Raw genomic sequence first — 17,786 nt, 5'->3', positions numbered from 1 at the left:
GTGGTCTTTTGCTGCTGTGGCCCATCACTAGTTTCTCTCCAGGGTGAATGTAGCTGTTGATATAATATGGACTTTATTATTAAATGAAAAGAACAAATTAGACTACACTACTGAAACCTTCTGCTGATGTTTTTAAAGTCTCCATGTCACCAGGCTGTAGAGGGCTCTGAAAATTTAAACAGTTTTAGATCCATTACACTCACAGTCTTATGTTAAAATCTCAAAGGACAGCATTATATTTTTGATATTATCAGTAACTCATCCATCCAGATTGTATTTTGGATCATCTTCTAAGTGAAAAACTGAAAAAGTTGATTTGTGTGTATTATTAGTGTAGGTAACCACTGCTGGTTGGCCAGGATTTTTAATTACAAAAGAGTTTCTTAAAAAGTTGTATTATTATTTGATTAAATAAATGCTACATTTTGAAGAGGTTGCAGATGCAATCAGTGTCATTAATGTGAAAGTCATTTTGTGAGACGGGGGAAGTGTTTTATGTAAGGTGAAAAAAATCAAACGAAAGGTGTGTAGAAAGCAGTAACATGAATCAGAAAATCACTGCAGTGACATATTGCGTGTGAGAGGAAGAAGTGTGAGTTTTGCAGCTCTATGCATTAATCGACACTGCAGACTTTTAAAGGATCGGCCCTGAAGCCGTGACCTGCAGAACAGGCAATATGATGAAGATCATGGACTTAAGAGTCATATACAGGGTTCTTGAAATCCTTGAAAATGCTTGAATTTTAATATTGTCTTTTCAAGGTTTGAAAAGTGCTTGAATTTCAGATGTGGCTCTTAAACGTGCTTGAAAGTGTTGTAACTAAAAGTCACTGTGACTCAAACATAGAAAAATTCGATTTTTTTATTTCCCACACCTAATTTATTAGAGATTATTTTATTTAAAAGTATTTTATAGCATATAACACCTTTGAAAATATGCTTCGGTTCACATTTAACTCCAGAAAAACATCAATCAAAATATGGATATTACCTGACCACAGATTCGTGGTGATGTAACTGTTTGGTGTCTTTGCTTTGTTTAGTGGTTGTAGAAATGGTTTATATGAGCTTTGAGCTGCGATTCAGAGGTTTCTGTGGACACTGCTCATGTCGGCACTTATATTTCTAACCTTTTCTTCTAACCGGTTAAACATGATCTCCTCCCTTTTGCCCCCATTTTTGGTGGTGTAGGTGCAAATGATCAGTCATGACATTCTCATAATAAATAAGATACTGCAAATAATTATTTCTGCATTTGTGCGATTGAAGTCAGTTGAAAATGTGTATGCAATGACACTGTTTTAAATATTTGGCCTAAATAATTTTGGAGTGAATGAGTCTAAACATGATGACCTAACTAGTGATACCCTGTCACCTGTCACACACACACACACACACACACACACACACACTCAAGCATGTTATGCCGGTTTCAGCTGAAACAATGTTTCAAACCATATTCCAGGGTTTTTAGTTCACCATTTATGAGGTTTCAAGAAGAAAATAAAAGGCAGATCTGAATGTTTGAAAATGTTTTGGAAGAATTCTGTAAAGATGAAATGAAAAATACTCAAAGGATAAATTCAATTGGTTTATTATTTAGATAAGTTGGAAAAAAAAGTTAAACAAGCAAGTAAATAAAGAAACAAGGTAAAATGAAGTAATAATGAAAAAACCTTAAACAAGTAAATAAAGAAACAAGGCAAAATGAAGTAATAATGAAAAAAGTTAAACAAGTAAATAAAGAAACAAGGCAAAATGAAGTAATAATGAAAAAAGTTAAACAAGTAAATAAAGAAACAAGGTAAAATGAAGTAATAATGAAAAAACCTTAAACAAGTAAATAAAGAAACAAGGTAAAATGAAGTAATAATGAAAAAACCTTAAACAAGTAAATAAAGAAACAAGGTAAAATGAAGTAATAATGAAAAAAGTTAAACAAGTAAATAAAGAAAAAAAAAGAAAACCCCAACAATCCCCTCTGAGCAAGCACTTGGCGACAGTGGGGAGGAAAAACTGCCTTTAAACGGGCAGAAACCTCCGGCAGAACCAGGCTCAGGAGGGGACAGTCAACTGCCGGGACTGGTTGGGGGGGTGAACAGAGGTGGACCAAGACGAGGCTACATCAGGTGAGGAAGCAGTAGCGTCTCTCCTCCGGAACAAGCGGAACCATTTTGTCTTCTTTTTCATGCACTTTTCCACAAGCGCTTTTTTCTCCAGGATGAGATTTCTCAACTCATCGACTGTTTCTGCGTTTTGCTTTTCAAGTTTCTTACATCTTTGTTCCACCTCTTCTAATGTTGCTTGTTGTTCTTCAAGCTTGTCTTTGAGTTGTTTGGATGTTGCCTCCTGTACCAGCTTGTCCTTGTGCATGTCTGCATTTCTCTGTTGTACTTCTTTGTGCTCGTCTTCTAACTGCTCATTTCTTTTCTGGATTTCTTGGAGCGTGAGCTGCAGGTCTTCATGTATTTTGTCTTGTTGTTGTTTTTGTGCCTGCATTTCAGTGTTTTCACGCTTCAAGTTATTGAATTCCACCAAAATCCCCTTAACGAGCTCTGAGTTATTTCTCGCTATCTGATCGATCCTTTTCTGCATCTGTGAGCAGCGTTTCTCCAGTTTTTCCTTTTCTTCTTCCACTTTAGCTCCTTTGTCCTCCAGCTGATTACAAAACTCTTGCAGTTTTAGATTTTTAGACTCAAAGTCCTGGACAATACGTTTTCCTTCCTGTTGAAGAAGGTCTTTATTTTGGCGCAGTGTTTCATCCAGGCTTTCTTTCAGCATTCGGTATTTTTCCTGCATGCTCTTCAGTTCGTGCTGCATGTCCCTTTGCTTTTTGTCCTGCTCTTCCTTCTGTTGGAGGATTTCTTTCTTTTCTTCCACAGCTTCATGGAGCTGTCTTTGGAGCAGCTGATACCTTTGGTCCATGTATTGGAGATCCCATTGTATCTTATCAGTCATCGTTTTCTTGTCTTGGAGCTGGTTGGTCATTTCTTTTAGTTCTGCACTCTTTTGCTTGTTTTCTTTAATGAGGTGCACAATCTGCTCTCGGGACTGAGCAAACTTGATTCCCCAGCCCTCATTAATAATTTTTATGTCCGGCTGGCGCTGTTGTCTTTCTTCCAGCTCTTTATTTTGGGCTTCCATTCGTCTACACTTGTCCTCCAGTTGAAGAACTACCCTATGTATCCTGATGAAGAAAATAAGCGATTGTCCCGTTAAAGACTCTCTTCTGTCATGATTGATGCTAGGGCTTGCTACAAGATGGTTGTCTTAACGAGCAGGTAAAGAGGTGTACCTAATAAAGTGATCAACGAGTGTATCCTGTTATCAAAGCCTTTTCCTCCTGATTATGTAAAACCTGAATGGGTTAGATATGGTGAGCTGCACCGATGTAGTTCTGTACCGCTCTGTACGCAAAAGCCCGTAACTTTCAGTAGTATGTAGGTTGCCATGGTGATTTAGAGGTCTTCCACTTGCCTGGAAGACCTCTCGCATTTGTAACATGAAAGTCACTTTTTCAAAATTCAGATTCCTGTTGTAAAATAATATAATTTATGTATACATTAATATCCATGTGATTTACACAATTACTACGTGATTCCTATTTCAGTCGGGCACAAAACGCACAGCTATATTTTCGGGTCCTGCGGCGCCGAGGTCAGCAGGTTGTTTGCTGCGGTGTCTCCTCCATATCGTCCTACACCGGCTGTACTCGCTCATTCCGCAGCTTTTCTTATCTGTCAAGTTAGTGGGTGTATAACAAAGAGAAGAAACTCTCGGTAAGTACTAGGCTGAGTATTTACACAGGTTATCCGTGTTTTATTTGTTGTAGTGCAGGGGGTACCGCTGTCAGACATCCTATTTGCTAGCTAGAAAACGCCCCCTACCCATAGACTGTATGTAATTCTATTTTATGCCCTTACTACACTCTTGTGATTACGCATAGTGCTGTGTTTGCAAGTATTTGCATGGAAAATAAATGTATAGTCAACTAAAACTCTTTAATTTTGATAAGGTCTTCAAAGTAAAGCTCAGTTCACTTATTGAATCCATGACCGAGATGCTCACTTAGTTTTTTCCGTACTATTTAAAACTGTTTTGTATGCAATCTGTTATAGCCTTTTGGCTTCTTAGCCAATAACCTCCATGCTGTGGTTACTTGAAAACGTCGGTCTAACCTTGAGAATAAGGTGACAGACACCTGCACTGGTGTCTTTATATATATAGCTAGTGACAGCAGTTAAACACAAAACTATTAAAATAAAATCTTGGAGTTAAAAATACTTGATAAAAACAGTAATTGTAGTCAAGGTTTAAATTGTCTATCCTGTTTTAATAGCTGGGACTTTACTACTTCTCTCTTAGTTATTTTTGGGTGCTTAATGCATTCACTGTATAATGTTTCATCATTTCTAGTTGTTAATTTTTTAATTTTAATCTTTTTTCCTCTCCATGTGACAGCCACAGCTATCACACTTTACAGATACCCATTTTGCTCATGTCTATACATGTGCTTGGTTGTAATTCTTTTATTAACTAACTTTTAAAAACAAACCATATTCCTGTGTCACCATTTACGTTCGCTTTTTTCTTGTGTAAATAGGCAGAATGGCAGTCCCTCCGGCATATGCAGACCTGGGCAAATCAGCAAAGGACATCTTCAATAAGGGATACGGTAACTGGAAGAAAGATAAAAGGCACCTTTATAAGTGTGTATTTGCTGACCTGAAGAGGTCAGGTCTGCGGCTGGAAATGCCTTTTCCAAGCACAGGAAGTAGTATCTGACTGTCATTGTCTTTGCAGGCTTTGGGCTCGTCAAGCTTGATGTGAAGACTAAGTCTTCAAGTGGAGTGGTGAGTTTAACTGTAAATATAACGTCCAGTAGTGGAATGTAGGTAATGTATATTAATATTGTTATTGTTATCACAGATATGAAATGTCAACAAATAGGTCAGAAGGTAAAGGGCCTGCAGATCCTAAATGGCAAACAAACATTACTGTCATTTTATCAAATATGTGATTCCATATTAGTGCTGAGCAGCATGACCAAACATTTGTATCAAGGCACTTTTTTTCTTGCAGGTTTCCTGCTGCATAACATTGTATTTTTATTATTATTTTCATAAATGGGCTTTTCTGTATTTTGGCAGTGGCTGATTCTTCTGCCTGGGGAGTATGAGACTTTAATATCCTCATAAAAAGAGATAAATCATAAATAAAATAAATGCTCCACTGTTCTGCTAACAAGAGGGAAATGCAGTAAACTGTAATGCCAATTTTTGTTGCCATATAAAGTCAGCATCTGGCTTGTTTGTGTTGATGTTTCCACAGCAAAGCCATGAAATGTAGCTTTGAACTCCGTTTGGAGTTAGTCTTCCAAACTTTGGTGGTAAAATAGTTCTGTCTCCATGTAAAAACAGTTGTTAACGTGTTTTCTTTGCCTCGCCCAGTTTCCTGGTGCTGTGTGGTCCTAACAGTTGGTGTTACTGAGTATGCTGTTTAGTGATGGAACTTTCTAAAGTAGTGTTACAAATTGTCAATTTTTCATAGGAAGTTATGTCTTGTGTTGTTTGTCCTTTAAAAGTAAGTTAGCTGTGAGTTTATTTTTGAGATTTTTTTTTTTTTGGTTTCATTGGTTATATGACAGGTTTTCACTTAAGATGCGTCATTGTGGTCTTTACAGTCTAATCCATTTAAAGACATAAAACAGGTTGATTTTGTTGCACCTTTGAAAACGTCACATCAGGCATGACCTCACTACATCTGGTATGCTCCCCAGCGCTAAATTATGGAGAAAATTGCAAGAAAACTTGTGGCCATTGGTTTATTTGTTTTCTTTGGCTAATCCAAGAAGAGGAAAAAAAGCTTGTTAATCCATGATTACTGCAATTTATACAGTAATATAAATAAAACATAATTTGATCCAAGTCGCACTTAACGATAAATTCAATCTAACTGAACTAGGCACACAAATATGTATTCAGTGAACACACTAAGCATGCAGTGCAGGTTTGAAAAAGTATGTAAAGCTTTGTATTAGTGACTTCTCTAAAACCTTCTTGGAGTCAGGTGTTCCCATTAAGGAGGATGACAAAAGGAAATCTGCTCTTCTCTGGAAGGATTAGTTGCTGCAAAACACACCAGCTTTCACAGGACCTTTAGAAGGATTATTATAGAAGTGTAAATAGATAGAAGTCTGAAATAGTCTGAAATAGATAGAAGTTAACTTCTGACAGCAGCACAAGGGTCAGAAAAGGTGAACTGGTTTATGTTTAGAAAACAGAAAAATAAGAAAACTACGGTACATTTAAAAAAAGGTTAAAGTACTATACAAGAGTAATTTGTACAATGCACAAGTGGTACCATACACTAAAATACACATCAGACTTATTAACATTTGTATGTATGACAGATAACAGACTTGTCTAACCAGTATTGTTTTCCCTCATTTATTTGTTTCAGGAATTTAAAACATCAGGCTCATCCAATGTCGATACCAGCAAGGTCACTGGAACCCTTGAAACCAAGTACAAATGGGCTGAATATGGGCTGACGTTCACGGAGAAGTGGACCACGGAAAACACTCTTGGGACAGAAGTTTGTGTCGAGGATCAGGTAATTTATATCTGGGCTGTAGTGTGGATCATTCCAAATATAAAATTGGAAAGTAAATGACTTTTCGTTCTTTAGATCACCAAAGGCCTGAAACTTACATTTGAGACAACATTTTCACCTAATACTGGGTAGGTTATTTACTGATTTGAAATGTATTATTGGCAACCTGTTACTAACTCAACAATCTTATGTAAAATGTTCATTTGAATTTCACAGCAAGAAGAGTGGCAAGGTTAAAACGGCTTATAAAAGGGAGTACCTTAATGCCGGTGTTGACGTAGATTTAGACTTCGCTGGTCCTACTATTCATGGAGCAGCAGTGGCCGGATATGAGGGATGGTTGGCAGGCTACCAGATGACCTTTGACACGGCCAAATCCAAGATGACCAAGAGCAACTTTGCTGTTGGTTACAAAACTGGGGACTTCCAGCTCCACACCAATGTGTAGGTTTTTTGATATTTTAATGATTTCTAATATAATTTATTGATCCATGAGTCAAGGTGTAATGTGTATTTGTTTTCCCCCATTTCCCTCAGAAATGATGGTTCAGAGTTTGGTGGCTCTATTTATCAAAAGGTCAATGATGACCTGGAGACCGCTGTGAATCTTGCCTGGACAGCAGGCAACAACAGCACTTCCTTTGGAATCGCTGCTAAATACCAGTTAGACTCCAGTGCCTCCATATCAGTAAGATATTCTCACCTTTTCTTACATTTTAAAGGTATTATAAAGTCTAGTTTGTAGTCTAGAATCAAAGAGTAACAGTAACTTTCAGTGCTTAAATGATTTAATGTGGGGTTTTTCCCCCCCCTCCAGGCTAAGGTGAATAATGCCAGCTTGGTAGGAGTTGGATACACCCAGACTCTCCGGCCCGGTAAGAACAACCTCATTAATAATGTCCAATAAAAACACTTCTATATCTTAAGGACCTCGTTTCATTAAGTTCACTTAATATTTCAGGCATGAAACTCACCCTCTCTGCACTTGTTGATGGGAAGAATATCAATGCTGGTGGCCACAAACTAGGTCTAGGCCTGGAATTGGAGGCATAAGGATAATCTCTGCTACTTCATAAGAAGAGGAAGGATTATCGGCAGAACCTGGCCTTCTGCCTTCCTGTGTGGTCAGCAACGTATATTTTAACGACTAAGCCAAAACAAAGTAGAATCCCCAGGACACAAGCACTGATGAGATGGAAACCTTTCCACCTACTTCCTTTGATTGTGGTTACAATAAGTAGTCAGTCACATGTATTTATTAATCAGCTATTACTCCTTTCAGTATACCATAATAATAATTATAGAAAAACCTTCCACTCGCTGTTGAACATGAGCTTTTTTTTGAGTTTGACAGTCCAAGAGTGGTTCTCAAAACAAAACCTTGTTCCTTTGCTAAAGTGTGATCACATAGAATGTAAACCTGAGGTGTTATTTTGCACAGTAGGATTTTTCCCTTAATTAAGCTCTTTCTCCTTTTGTTTTATTTGCACATTTTATTTATATTTTGGTAGTACTATGCTGCCTGTGGAAGGGTTACTCCAACAAAATATGCTATGAAGACTGAAGCCAGCCTCCTGGCTGTGCTTTAGTTGTTTTCTTAGAGAAAATAACTAAAGAGCAGTGTGACTGATGCTTAAATGTTCTGACTGAAGAGTTTAGGACCTCTGCTAGCTGCTTCTAAGTTGCAAGGCTATGCTAAATACATTTTTATTTCCCTCACTGTGGCTTGAGTGACTGAGTGAATTATCCACCTTACTTCCCCTTTGAGGACTGTGACACTAATCAGGGAGCTGTTTGTGTGTTGGTGTGTGTCTACCTTTACAATAAAGTCCTGAAATCAAACTTTCTGCTCACCTCTAATTTGATGCCAATTAGAGGATATTATACAAAGTCAGTTTATCTAAATAATGCAATAACAAAACATGAGCAATTTATTTTAATCAAATACTCTTATTTTTCACACAGAAGGTTAGGGTAGATTGCAGTCGACTGGGTTGTTTTCCTACGCCTCTCAGTTTAGTGCATAATCCTAGCTACAGCTGCTCCTATAGGACAAACATGTTTGAGCCAGTCAAGAGAGATCAAAAACAAAATTTTAGTTAAGTTTAGACTGTAACCCATAACTTCCACAGTCGGCTTGCTGACGTGTTTCTACTACTGTTTGCATAAAAACATTTTGTAATATCACTTAGCAAAAAACGGGGAATAATCTGTTTTTACCCCAGAGTTACCTCAAAAACTGGCAACCTTTGATCTGTAGCGAATGCATTCATATTCTGGACTGGATTAACGCCAAAGATTTTTCCTATTGTGTAAGCGGTCAGTTCACTGTTTACCTCAGCTGTCAGTGGCATGTGAGAATCATCCACCTTTATTTACTCTAGAAAAGGCTTTAAAACTTTGTCAAAGGACATTTTGAATCTGTGAAGCTCACTTCTGACCAATGACAGCAATTTTGAGGTGAGTTGTTGAAGTAACAGTTGCTGTTTTTGGTGCTGTTAGCCAGGGTTAGTGAAACTTTCTTTCTAGATATTTCTAGACAATAATGGATTGTATTTATTGGAAATTATTATTCTTATACTCTTAGTATTCTCATAACCTTTTTATTATTGTGAAATTTTGTCAAATGTTTGTATTTTTTCACAGTAAAACCCCCCAAAAATCTGAACAATAAAGTGGATTGGTGGTTGGCAGGCTACCAGATGACCTTTGACACAGCTAAATCCAAGATGACTAAGAGGAACTTTGCACACAGTAGAATTTGCCCTTATTTAAACTCTTTCTACTTTCATTTGTGTATTGTTAGTACTGTGGAAGGGTCACTCTAACAAAATATGTTCTGAAGACTGAAGCCAGCCTCTTGGTTTGGACTTGTTTCCTACAGAGGCTTGATTGTGCTCAGAGTTTAGGACCTCTGCTACCTTCAATAGCTGCTAAGTTGCAAGTCAATGCTAAATGCATTCTCATTTTCTGAGTGAATTAACCACCTTACTTCCCATTTGAGGACTGCGAAACTAATCGGGGAGCTGTTTTGTGTGTGCCCTTGACAATAAAGCACTGAAATCAACCTTATTCTCACATCTAACTTGATGCCAATTAGAGGATATTATATGAAGTCAGTTTAGTGAAATAATGCAAAAACAAAACACATGGAGATTTTTATTTTTTTAATCAAATCCTGTTATTGTATAACTAAAGTACTGCGCACTAGCAGCAACCCAGTGTTTCCCTATAAAGTGTATAAATTGTTGCACTTCTCAGATGTGCACTATAATTTGATGGCCAGGGTGACTCCATCTCCCACTGTCAGCATGCTCAGATTAATTCGGGTATCTCTGACCAGCTTCTTGTTCAGCTTGTCAATGGCCACAGTGTCGGCGTCATCTGGGGACGGATTCAGCACCTTCCCACCCCACAGCACCTGCAGCACCAGACACATTTTTATAGAGGATTTGCCGCTTGAAGTGGCACGGTGCAAGAATTTGTGTGTTTCATGCTTGTTCTGGTTGTAGCGCTTACATTGTCGATAGCAATGATGCCTCCTTTTCTCAACAGCTGCAGAGACTTCTCGTAGTAGTTGTCATAGTTAACTTTGTCAGCATCGATGAAGATGAAGTCAAATGTTTCTGCTTGGCCAGAAGACAGGAGATCATCTGAAAGAGACAATGAAACACGGGAAAAGAAAATCCCTTAACATGTCCATCTCAGGGTATTGTAGCTGTCACACAGCTGGCGTACTACAAAGCAACTTTGACACAGCTAGGCTTACTTTGCATCAACTGCAAACCCTCAGCAGAGATAGCGGCTAACACAACGGTGATTATCGTCTCTTTGTTAACCCAGGCTTTCTGCTTCAGGCTCTGTGCACGCTCACATAAAAGGCAAAGGATGGATGGATCAACCAAGTGCCATTTACTTCAGTCAGATACCTTATCAGAAGAACGGGTGATAGAAATCTATAAAGAAAGGGCTGTAAAACAACATATATAATACCATAAGCCAACATTGGTGCTGCGCATCATTAATGGTGAATTCATATGCAAGTTTATTTTTTTTCCACTCTGTGCTGTCAGTGCTGGATTTTATTTCTAATTTCACAGCTGCACACAAGCTTTTTATTACTTCATCATAATTTTAAAAAAATGTATTTCTTTTTTTAAAATTTAAAAAGCTCAAATTTGGCAATTTTCCTTTAAGAAGCATATTTAGAGAAATTGCAGGTCATCAGCCTGGAAATAATTATTCAGTGGATGTGAAATGACCCTTACGTGACTTATTTCTAAGTAGGCACACCAGATCTACCACCTCCCAAATCCCACTTTAACATCTGAATGTAAGACTATAAAGTACTACTTTACTTGCAATGTTAAACCGTATCTGCAACAGGTTTTCTTTTTTTCAACAGGTTGAACTTATCAAAAACCTCTACCCTAGCTGAAGTACTCACAGAGCATCACCCCCAGAGTAATTAAATCAGTTGTTGGATGCAGACTACCACAAGCTGCTCTGTCCTAGTAAAGGAAAATTAATGCATCCTCAGACCTTTGGGAAAGACATTTTTGAACATTTTTATCAGTAAAATGCAAATCTCCAGTTAAATGTATGAGAGTAAATAAAGAGAAACATTACCGTACCTAAAGTTTTCAGTGCTGGCTGAATGCGCAGATCAATTTTTTTCTCGACTCCAGCCTGTTAACAGAAAGAAACAATGTTTTAAAGAATGAAAGAAATGAAGGGTGTGTCACAAAATATCAGGAAGCCTGTCGCTGATACATTTATCTGCATGATTATTCAGTTACCTTTCAGAGCCCCTTACATAGATGTATTGTGTAACACTTGTTCTTACCTAGATTATCAAAGTCAGATATGGCGACTTTAGCCTTGACACAGGGACTTTGGGAGAAAATCTATCCAGAATACAGTCTGCTTGTGAAAGAGGTAGGAATCCACCTTTATTGACACTGTGAGCAATGGCTGTAGCTCAGGAGGCAGAGCAGTTCATCTGCTTATCACAAGGTTGGTGGTTCGATCTCTGGCTGCTGCCAAATATCCTCGGGCAAGATGCAAAAGCTTTTCTTATGTGTCCCTCAGAGTATTAATGTTAGATAGAAAGCACTTAAGCATACAAAAAGTGCTTGTATGAATAGGTGTGAATAGGTGGATGAGGCATGTTGTGTAAAGCGCTATATAAGAATCAGACCATTTAAGCTCTTCAGGTTCTGTTGACACAAATCACTGCTAAGAGATTTGCCTTTCGACAAATACTTTCTTGCTTGATTTTATTTCAATATTTCATAATTACACTGCCATAGTCATCTCATCATAGACGAATCATCTGAATATTTCTTATATATCAGTCATTTAAAAAATAAAAACCTGCGAAATCATTTTTGTTTAATAAAGTGATATCTTTATGTGATATCTATAATCAGTTACAGTAGGCTTTTCTTTTACTAAAGTATGTGCAAAGATGTCAGACAGAGCTATATACTTCCCCTGTGATGACTGATCATGCTCTGCACTGTTCGGCACTTTGTAATAAGCATTATTACATTTAATAAAACAATAAAACCCAGATTTAAAGCATACCTCTTTCCAGAAGGGTTTACCAATGTTGGTGTACTCTTCACTGATATCGCATGCTATCACAACTCCATCTTCAGGCAAGGCCAGTGCCATGTTCAGTGTGTTGTAACCTGTATAAACTCCTATAGACGCAAGAAGAAATCATCACTGTGCATGACAACAGAAAGGGCATGTGATATACTGCATGCTTTAATACAGTTTTCTCATTTTTTTTAGACAATTTGCTATAGAAATTGATTTCCTGACCACATCTGCACATTCCTAGGATTCTAGCTTTTTACATGTGTGAATATGCAGGACGGGAGTGCCTCACTGATGAAATGAACGAATTTTAAGAGCAAGGATGTGTCTTTGTCTTCAAAATAATTTAAAGTAAAATAATTTTTTTTATTTTAAGGAGCAACAAATACAGTCAAACTCGTGCTTTCTCATGCTTAAAATTATTAAACAGATAAGTCAGTAGCTTATTAAGCCACAAACATCCCTAAAAAAGACATCTATATCTATATCTCAAACTGCGTGTCACATTGCCACTGAAGTTTGCATGCATTTGGTGGTGATGGAGAAAGTAAATAAATATTTTTATCCTTGATTCTAATCTGCTGCCAACTGCAACTACTAAAGCACATATTATAAAACTGATTCAATCATTAAAATCGAGTTTACTTTGGTCTGGCAATGAACTAAAGCAGCTTCCACGGCTCCTTGATTAGGATTGATTGCTAAACATGCCACAAAAAAAAAGGTTCAGTCCACTTTGAAGACTTGCCTGCTCTATGTCCTGCTCTCTATGCAATTTCCTGTGCACTCCAAGTAGCCAGTGTTTTGTGTTCATATTGTGTAATGTTACTGTGTTTGAACAGGTGCAAAAAAAAGAAAAGAAAGCTCAGTCATAAAAGCTGCGCATGTTTTATCAGTTGAATGTTCGTATGATGTTTGTCACCCTTACCAATCTCTATCGCTTTCTTAGCTTTTATTAGTTTGGCCAAATTGGCCAATAACTGTGACTCTTCAGAGGCAACCATCATCCCGTTCCAGGAGTCTTCCATTGTTCTCTGAAAGCAAGCGGAGCGGGAAGCCAGTTACATAAAATTTCATAATGCCATATGAAACCTGATTAGATTTATTACAATAGATTTGCCAGAGCACAAGCAGCAAGACCTCCTTACCAGTTTGAGTTTTTTCAGCACCGGATGCTCCCTCATGGAGTGATTGACAACATACTGTAACAGTGGATTGTCTTTTCCCCCGAGGTGACTTTTGGAAATGCTCATTATGGAAGATTTCTTTCTTCCTGAGGGCACAAACAAACCATAAAAAGATATAAGGATCTTAAGAGCACGATGATGTCAGAGGACCCCTAGCCAGTTTAAACATCTTTCAGAAAACCTAAGATCTAGTTATTAAGTAGAAGTTATTTGATTAAGTTCAAACCCAAACGATTTCAACAGGGAAATTAAATTATTGCAGCAGCAGCAAAGACAAAAAATTCATATTGAATATTGTAAGATAAGATAACCTGACATCTTTTGTTAAATATAATTTGGTAGACATAGAACATATCCATGTGGCATCTGTGAATCTGTATATATGGGGCCTAATTTACTATAAAATGGCATTTAATCATCTGTAAAAATATGACTTAAGCAGAAAAAAATAACACTTTCTTTGAAGGAGTTTTTCTAACATTTTTACACTCATAAACTTTTATGATTAAAACTGAGCAAACTGTATGGGATGATTCTAAGACTGAAGTCGACAATAAATCATTTATTACATTACAAACAATTATTATTTGCACGTGAACCATGCAATTTGTATTGTAAATGTCACTTCAGAAGCTGTTGGGTTTTTTTGTAAGTCTATCAAGGTCAACAGTAGCTAGAAAGTGAAGCAAATATATGATTAGAAGAGGACTTTGTACTGCAAAGCCTTACACTAGGTGTTCACTCAGGCTTATACAAACTTTATGCATTACATAATATAATCTGAATCTAAAAATAGGATTGATGTGATTATGGAGGCTGTGTTTTGTTTTTTGTTTTTTCAGATTCAGCTTCTCATAAGTTCATTAATGCACCAACGTATTCTTTAGTTTGTGTTGTACCAAAATAATTCACACAATTTACAACTTAACTAAAAGCCAGATCACTGGAAACCGCATATTTATTTCACTAGACCCCAAATCAGCAATCGAAATCGAAATCAGCAAATCGAAGCTCTTTACCTCTTAGATAAACGGCACTTGTCGAAGTGTTTACAGCGACAAAACATGAAGTGGAATATTTTTTGTTTAATTGTCTGTATTCACAAGAAGAAACAATACGATAAACAGATCCTGAGATCTGATTTTTGAAAATTTCCCGTTCAAAACAACGCAACAAATACAGGCTAAGCGTAAACATAACTTCCAATAATAAAACCACTATAACCCTGAAGCTTTTAACTTGCGGTAATAAATAAATACAATTTTTAAAAATACCACAGAAATTTGCGTCACACACAATTCTCCTGTATTCCACTCATTGATAATAAACATAAAGAAACAAACACCATATCTATGGCTCGGCTTTAAGTCACCTTGCGCACACCTTGCTACAGACAGGTTTTCTTGCTTTAGCGACGACGTCACGTCACAAGGATTATTTTTGTAGCATTGTCCGCCTTTGAACTTACCGATAAAATAGCCGGCGACAAAAACGACACCAAGCGTGATGGAGCCCACCAGCCCTTCTTTAGAAACGATACGAAAAGACATTTCTTTCACAAATTAACCGCTGTTTGAGCTCTTCCGGGTTTCCTCGCCACTGTACCGTAATACTACGCGTAAAGGCGCCGCTCCGGGGTGGGTGAAAGGCGATTACAATTCTACGAGTCTGCGTCTCCTACTGTCTTGTGTTCTGCTTAGCACAAAACACCGCGAGTAAAATGTAAAATCAAAGCAAACAACAGAGGCCATTCAGATAGAAAGGGTGACAAGAAAGGAATGTGTGTTTGATAAACATAATAATTACATTGGCGGAATCATTTTAACTAAAGGGAAAAAACATGTTGCATACCCACTCAGGGTTTTAAATAAATTGTATGCTGTAGCTGCAATCGACTGCACGAAAACGAGAACTCACCGCAAAGTAGAGACGCGTCTGGTGTGGTTGGTCTGGAGGTGCGACAGAAACGCGAATAACTGAATTCCTGCTTAACCAACCTTAAAAATATGGCCATTCATGTATTCACAGTGACGGTCATGTGACCTGCTTCAGCTCTCCTGATAGGACTGTAAAACAGAAACCTAACAGAAAGAAAATGGGTCACTATGGTTGAAAGATGCGAGGAGACAAATATCAGAAAGTGTAACTGTAGTCCTAATAAAACACGCACATTCAGATTAAATAAATTTGAAACATATTAATGTGTATTTCTAATGATCAACAAGTACCTGAGCTAGAAGTACGTTTCATGCAGAAAGTTAAAAGTTTTCATTTCTATAGTTCTGCACTATAAAACGTCATTGTAAGTATACTTTTTGTTACTTTTGGTGCTAATTTTATGATGTTATATATTTCATGTTTCTTCGTGTGGAGCATTGATGGGGTTAAAGTTGCATGCCATTGCATAATCCCCCCTTCCACTGGTTATTGTTCTAGTGGTGCAGCAACTGACTCACTGTGACTCATCATTTATTTGGTTAATTTATTTATGAGAAACATGGTTTACTGTAAAATCTAGTCAGGTTTTATATGCTGTCTAAGTCTGCAAAGTAAATACAGCTGTTATTGTAGTAAAGTTAAAATTTAAAAATTGCAATATGGAAGTATAAAGTTTTATACAAATAAAAATCATGAAATGCAATGTCAAAAGCACGTATTTTTACGTCTGAAACCATAGACTGAAAACTGTAAAGTAGGCTGTAGAATCAGTGAGAGTGTTTCAATCAGATTAAAGAAACAAATGTAACAAATGATCAAAAACGTCATTGTAAGTATACTTTTTGTTACTTTTAGTGCTAATTTTATGATGTTATATATTTCATGTTTCTTCTTGTGGAGCATTGAGGAGGTTAAAGTTGCATGCCATTGCATAATCCCCGCTTCCACTGGTTATTGTTCTAGTGGTGCAGCAACTAACTCACTGTGAATCAGTGAGAGTGTTTCAATCAGATTAAAGAAACAAATGTAACAAATTATCAAAAACAATTTAGTTAATAAACAGCAACAATTCAGTGACATTGAATTTACAGTGTATTTAATATTCTGTGGGAAATATCAATATAACAACACTTGATACTACATCAGCCAAAGGTAGGTCAGGACTTTGATTTATTTACTGATAGAGAATTAGTAGGAAAATCTGAAACTGAAGAAAACTGAATCGTTTGTTTTTAAGAATTGAAAAGTAAATGAATCTCTGCTGATTTATTTAGTTTTTTTAAGCTGTAGTTTTTAGTTTCCATACAGTTCACATACTTAAGTATGATTCTGTTGGTTCAGGGTATTTTAGGTAGGGCTTAAGATGTTTTTTCTAGTAATTTTATAGGATATAAGGAAAATAATATATGTAAATAATTTTTCTCAGCCCTATTAGTGATAGCATAAACTCTAAACTTTAGTGCCACTCAGGAATGAACTTTTCTTTGGCACAGTGGCACGTTGTGTCCCATAATCAATATTTTTATTTCTATGGAAGTTTATACACTTTAATAAAGCCAAAGTTTCCATTTTATTACAGTGCGGAGGCCAATACTATATTTATTATAGTTTACTACAGTAATATTGCAGTAGTACTTTGCAGATTCCCTTTATCCACATCCTTTATCCTCCAGTCTCAGGTCCTCTACCAGAGGCCTGGGGGCTTGAGGGCCCTATACAGTATCTTTGTTGTCCCTAGGTGTGTGCTATTCTGGACAGAGATGTCGGATGTTGTTTCTGGGATCTGTTCGAGTTACTCGCCCAGATTGGGGGTCACTGCCCCGAGTACTCTGATTACCACGGGGACCACTGTTGACTTCACCCTCCACCTTGGGCTTTTTGTGTTTGTGTTTGTGTTCCTTCTTCCTGATGTTGCTATCATTTAGTATAGTTACATCTTGCACTATGGTCTTCTTCCTCTGCTTGTTCACCACTACTATGTCCAGTTGGTTAGCCAGTTTGTCCATCTATTTCTGGAAGTCCCACAGGATTTTAGCTTGCTTATCTTTTGTATATATTGCTCTCAGTGTGTGTTATTCTTTTGGGCTTTTACCGGGACATGAATTTCACCTCATGTAAATTCATGTGCTGGAATGACCCAATAAAAACCCTTGAATCTTTGAAAACCGATTCAATTGAAATGCATTTCGATTAATTGTTACCAGCATTGATGGGGTTAAAGTTGCATGCCATTGCATAATCCCCCCTTCCACTGGTTATTGTTCTAGTGGTGCAGCAACTGACTCACTGTGACTCATCATTTATTTGGTTAATTTATTTATGAGAAACATGGTTTACTGTAAATTCTAATCAGGTTTTATATGCAGTCTAAAACTGCAAAGTAAATACAGCTGTTATTGTAGTAAAGTTAAGAAAAATTACAATATGGAAGTATAAAGT

The 17,786-nt window shown here is 37.1% G+C and overlaps 2 protein-coding genes across 3 annotated transcripts; one reads left to right on the top strand and one right to left on the bottom strand.

Moving 5' to 3' along the window:
• The first annotated feature begins 3,622 nt into the window (after positions 1-3,622).
• Positions 3,623-8,457, top strand: LOC100700892 (voltage-dependent anion-selective channel protein 2). Its single transcript, XM_003441817.5, has 9 exons — positions 3,623-3,779; positions 4,604-4,675; positions 4,804-4,853; positions 6,463-6,615; positions 6,691-6,743; positions 6,832-7,059; positions 7,153-7,303; positions 7,433-7,490; positions 7,577-8,457. Exons 2-9 carry the CDS (start codon positions 4,609-4,611, stop codon positions 7,666-7,668), a joined length of 852 nt encoding a protein of 283 aa, XP_003441865.1. The 5' UTR covers positions 3,623-3,779; positions 4,604-4,608; the 3' UTR covers positions 7,669-8,457.
• Positions 8,458-9,760: 1,303 nt separating this feature from the next.
• Positions 9,761-15,481, bottom strand: LOC100700628 (catechol O-methyltransferase domain-containing protein 1). Of its 2 annotated transcripts, none has more exons than XM_005471346.4 (7): positions 15,327-15,481; positions 13,371-13,495; positions 13,151-13,256; positions 12,205-12,323; positions 11,250-11,304; positions 10,135-10,268; positions 9,761-10,036 (listed from the first exon to the last, which is right to left on the bottom strand). In XM_005471346.4, the coding sequence occupies exons 1-7, from the start codon at positions 15,421-15,423 to the stop codon at positions 9,884-9,886; spliced, it is 789 nt and encodes a 262-aa protein (XP_005471403.1). In that variant the 5' UTR covers positions 15,424-15,481; the 3' UTR covers positions 9,761-9,883. The 2 variants fall into 2 exon arrangements, with proteins under 2 accessions (XP_005471403.1, XP_005471404.1); XM_005471347.4 differs by lacking the exon at positions 15,327-15,481 and adding an exon at positions 14,878-15,027.
• Between the last annotated feature and the right edge of the window lie 2,305 nt (positions 15,482-17,786).

Source organism: Oreochromis niloticus, linkage group LG8 (assembly GCF_001858045.2).
Source record: "Oreochromis niloticus isolate F11D_XX linkage group LG8, O_niloticus_UMD_NMBU, whole genome shotgun sequence".
NCBI classification, from domain to species: domain Eukaryota; kingdom Metazoa; phylum Chordata; class Actinopteri; order Cichliformes; family Cichlidae; genus Oreochromis; species Oreochromis niloticus.
This window is presented reverse-complemented; position numbering and strand designations above follow the sequence as displayed.

Coding starts and splice junctions, on each gene's coding strand:
- LOC100700628 (XM_005471346.4), bottom strand. CDS start 15,423: ATGGCCATATTTTTAAGGTTGGTTAAGCAGGAATTCAGTTATTCGCGT. Junction 12,324..13,150: donor TAAGAAAGCGATAGAGATTG/GTAAGGGTGACA, acceptor TTGCGTCTATAG/GAGTTTATACAGGTTACAAC. Junction 10,269..11,249: donor GCCAGCACTGAAAACTTTAG/GTACGGTAATGT, acceptor TGTCTCTTTCAG/ATGATCTCCTGTCTTCTGGC.
- LOC100700892 (XM_003441817.5), top strand. CDS start 4,609: ATGGCAGTCCCTCCGGCATATGCAGACCTGGGCAAATCAGCAAAGGAC. Junction 4,676..4,803: donor CATCTTCAATAAGGGATACG/GTAACTGGAAGA, acceptor TTGTCTTTGCAG/GCTTTGGGCTCGTCAAGCTT. Junction 7,304..7,432: donor ACTCCAGTGCCTCCATATCA/GTAAGATATTCT, acceptor CCCCCCCTCCAG/GCTAAGGTGAATAATGCCAG.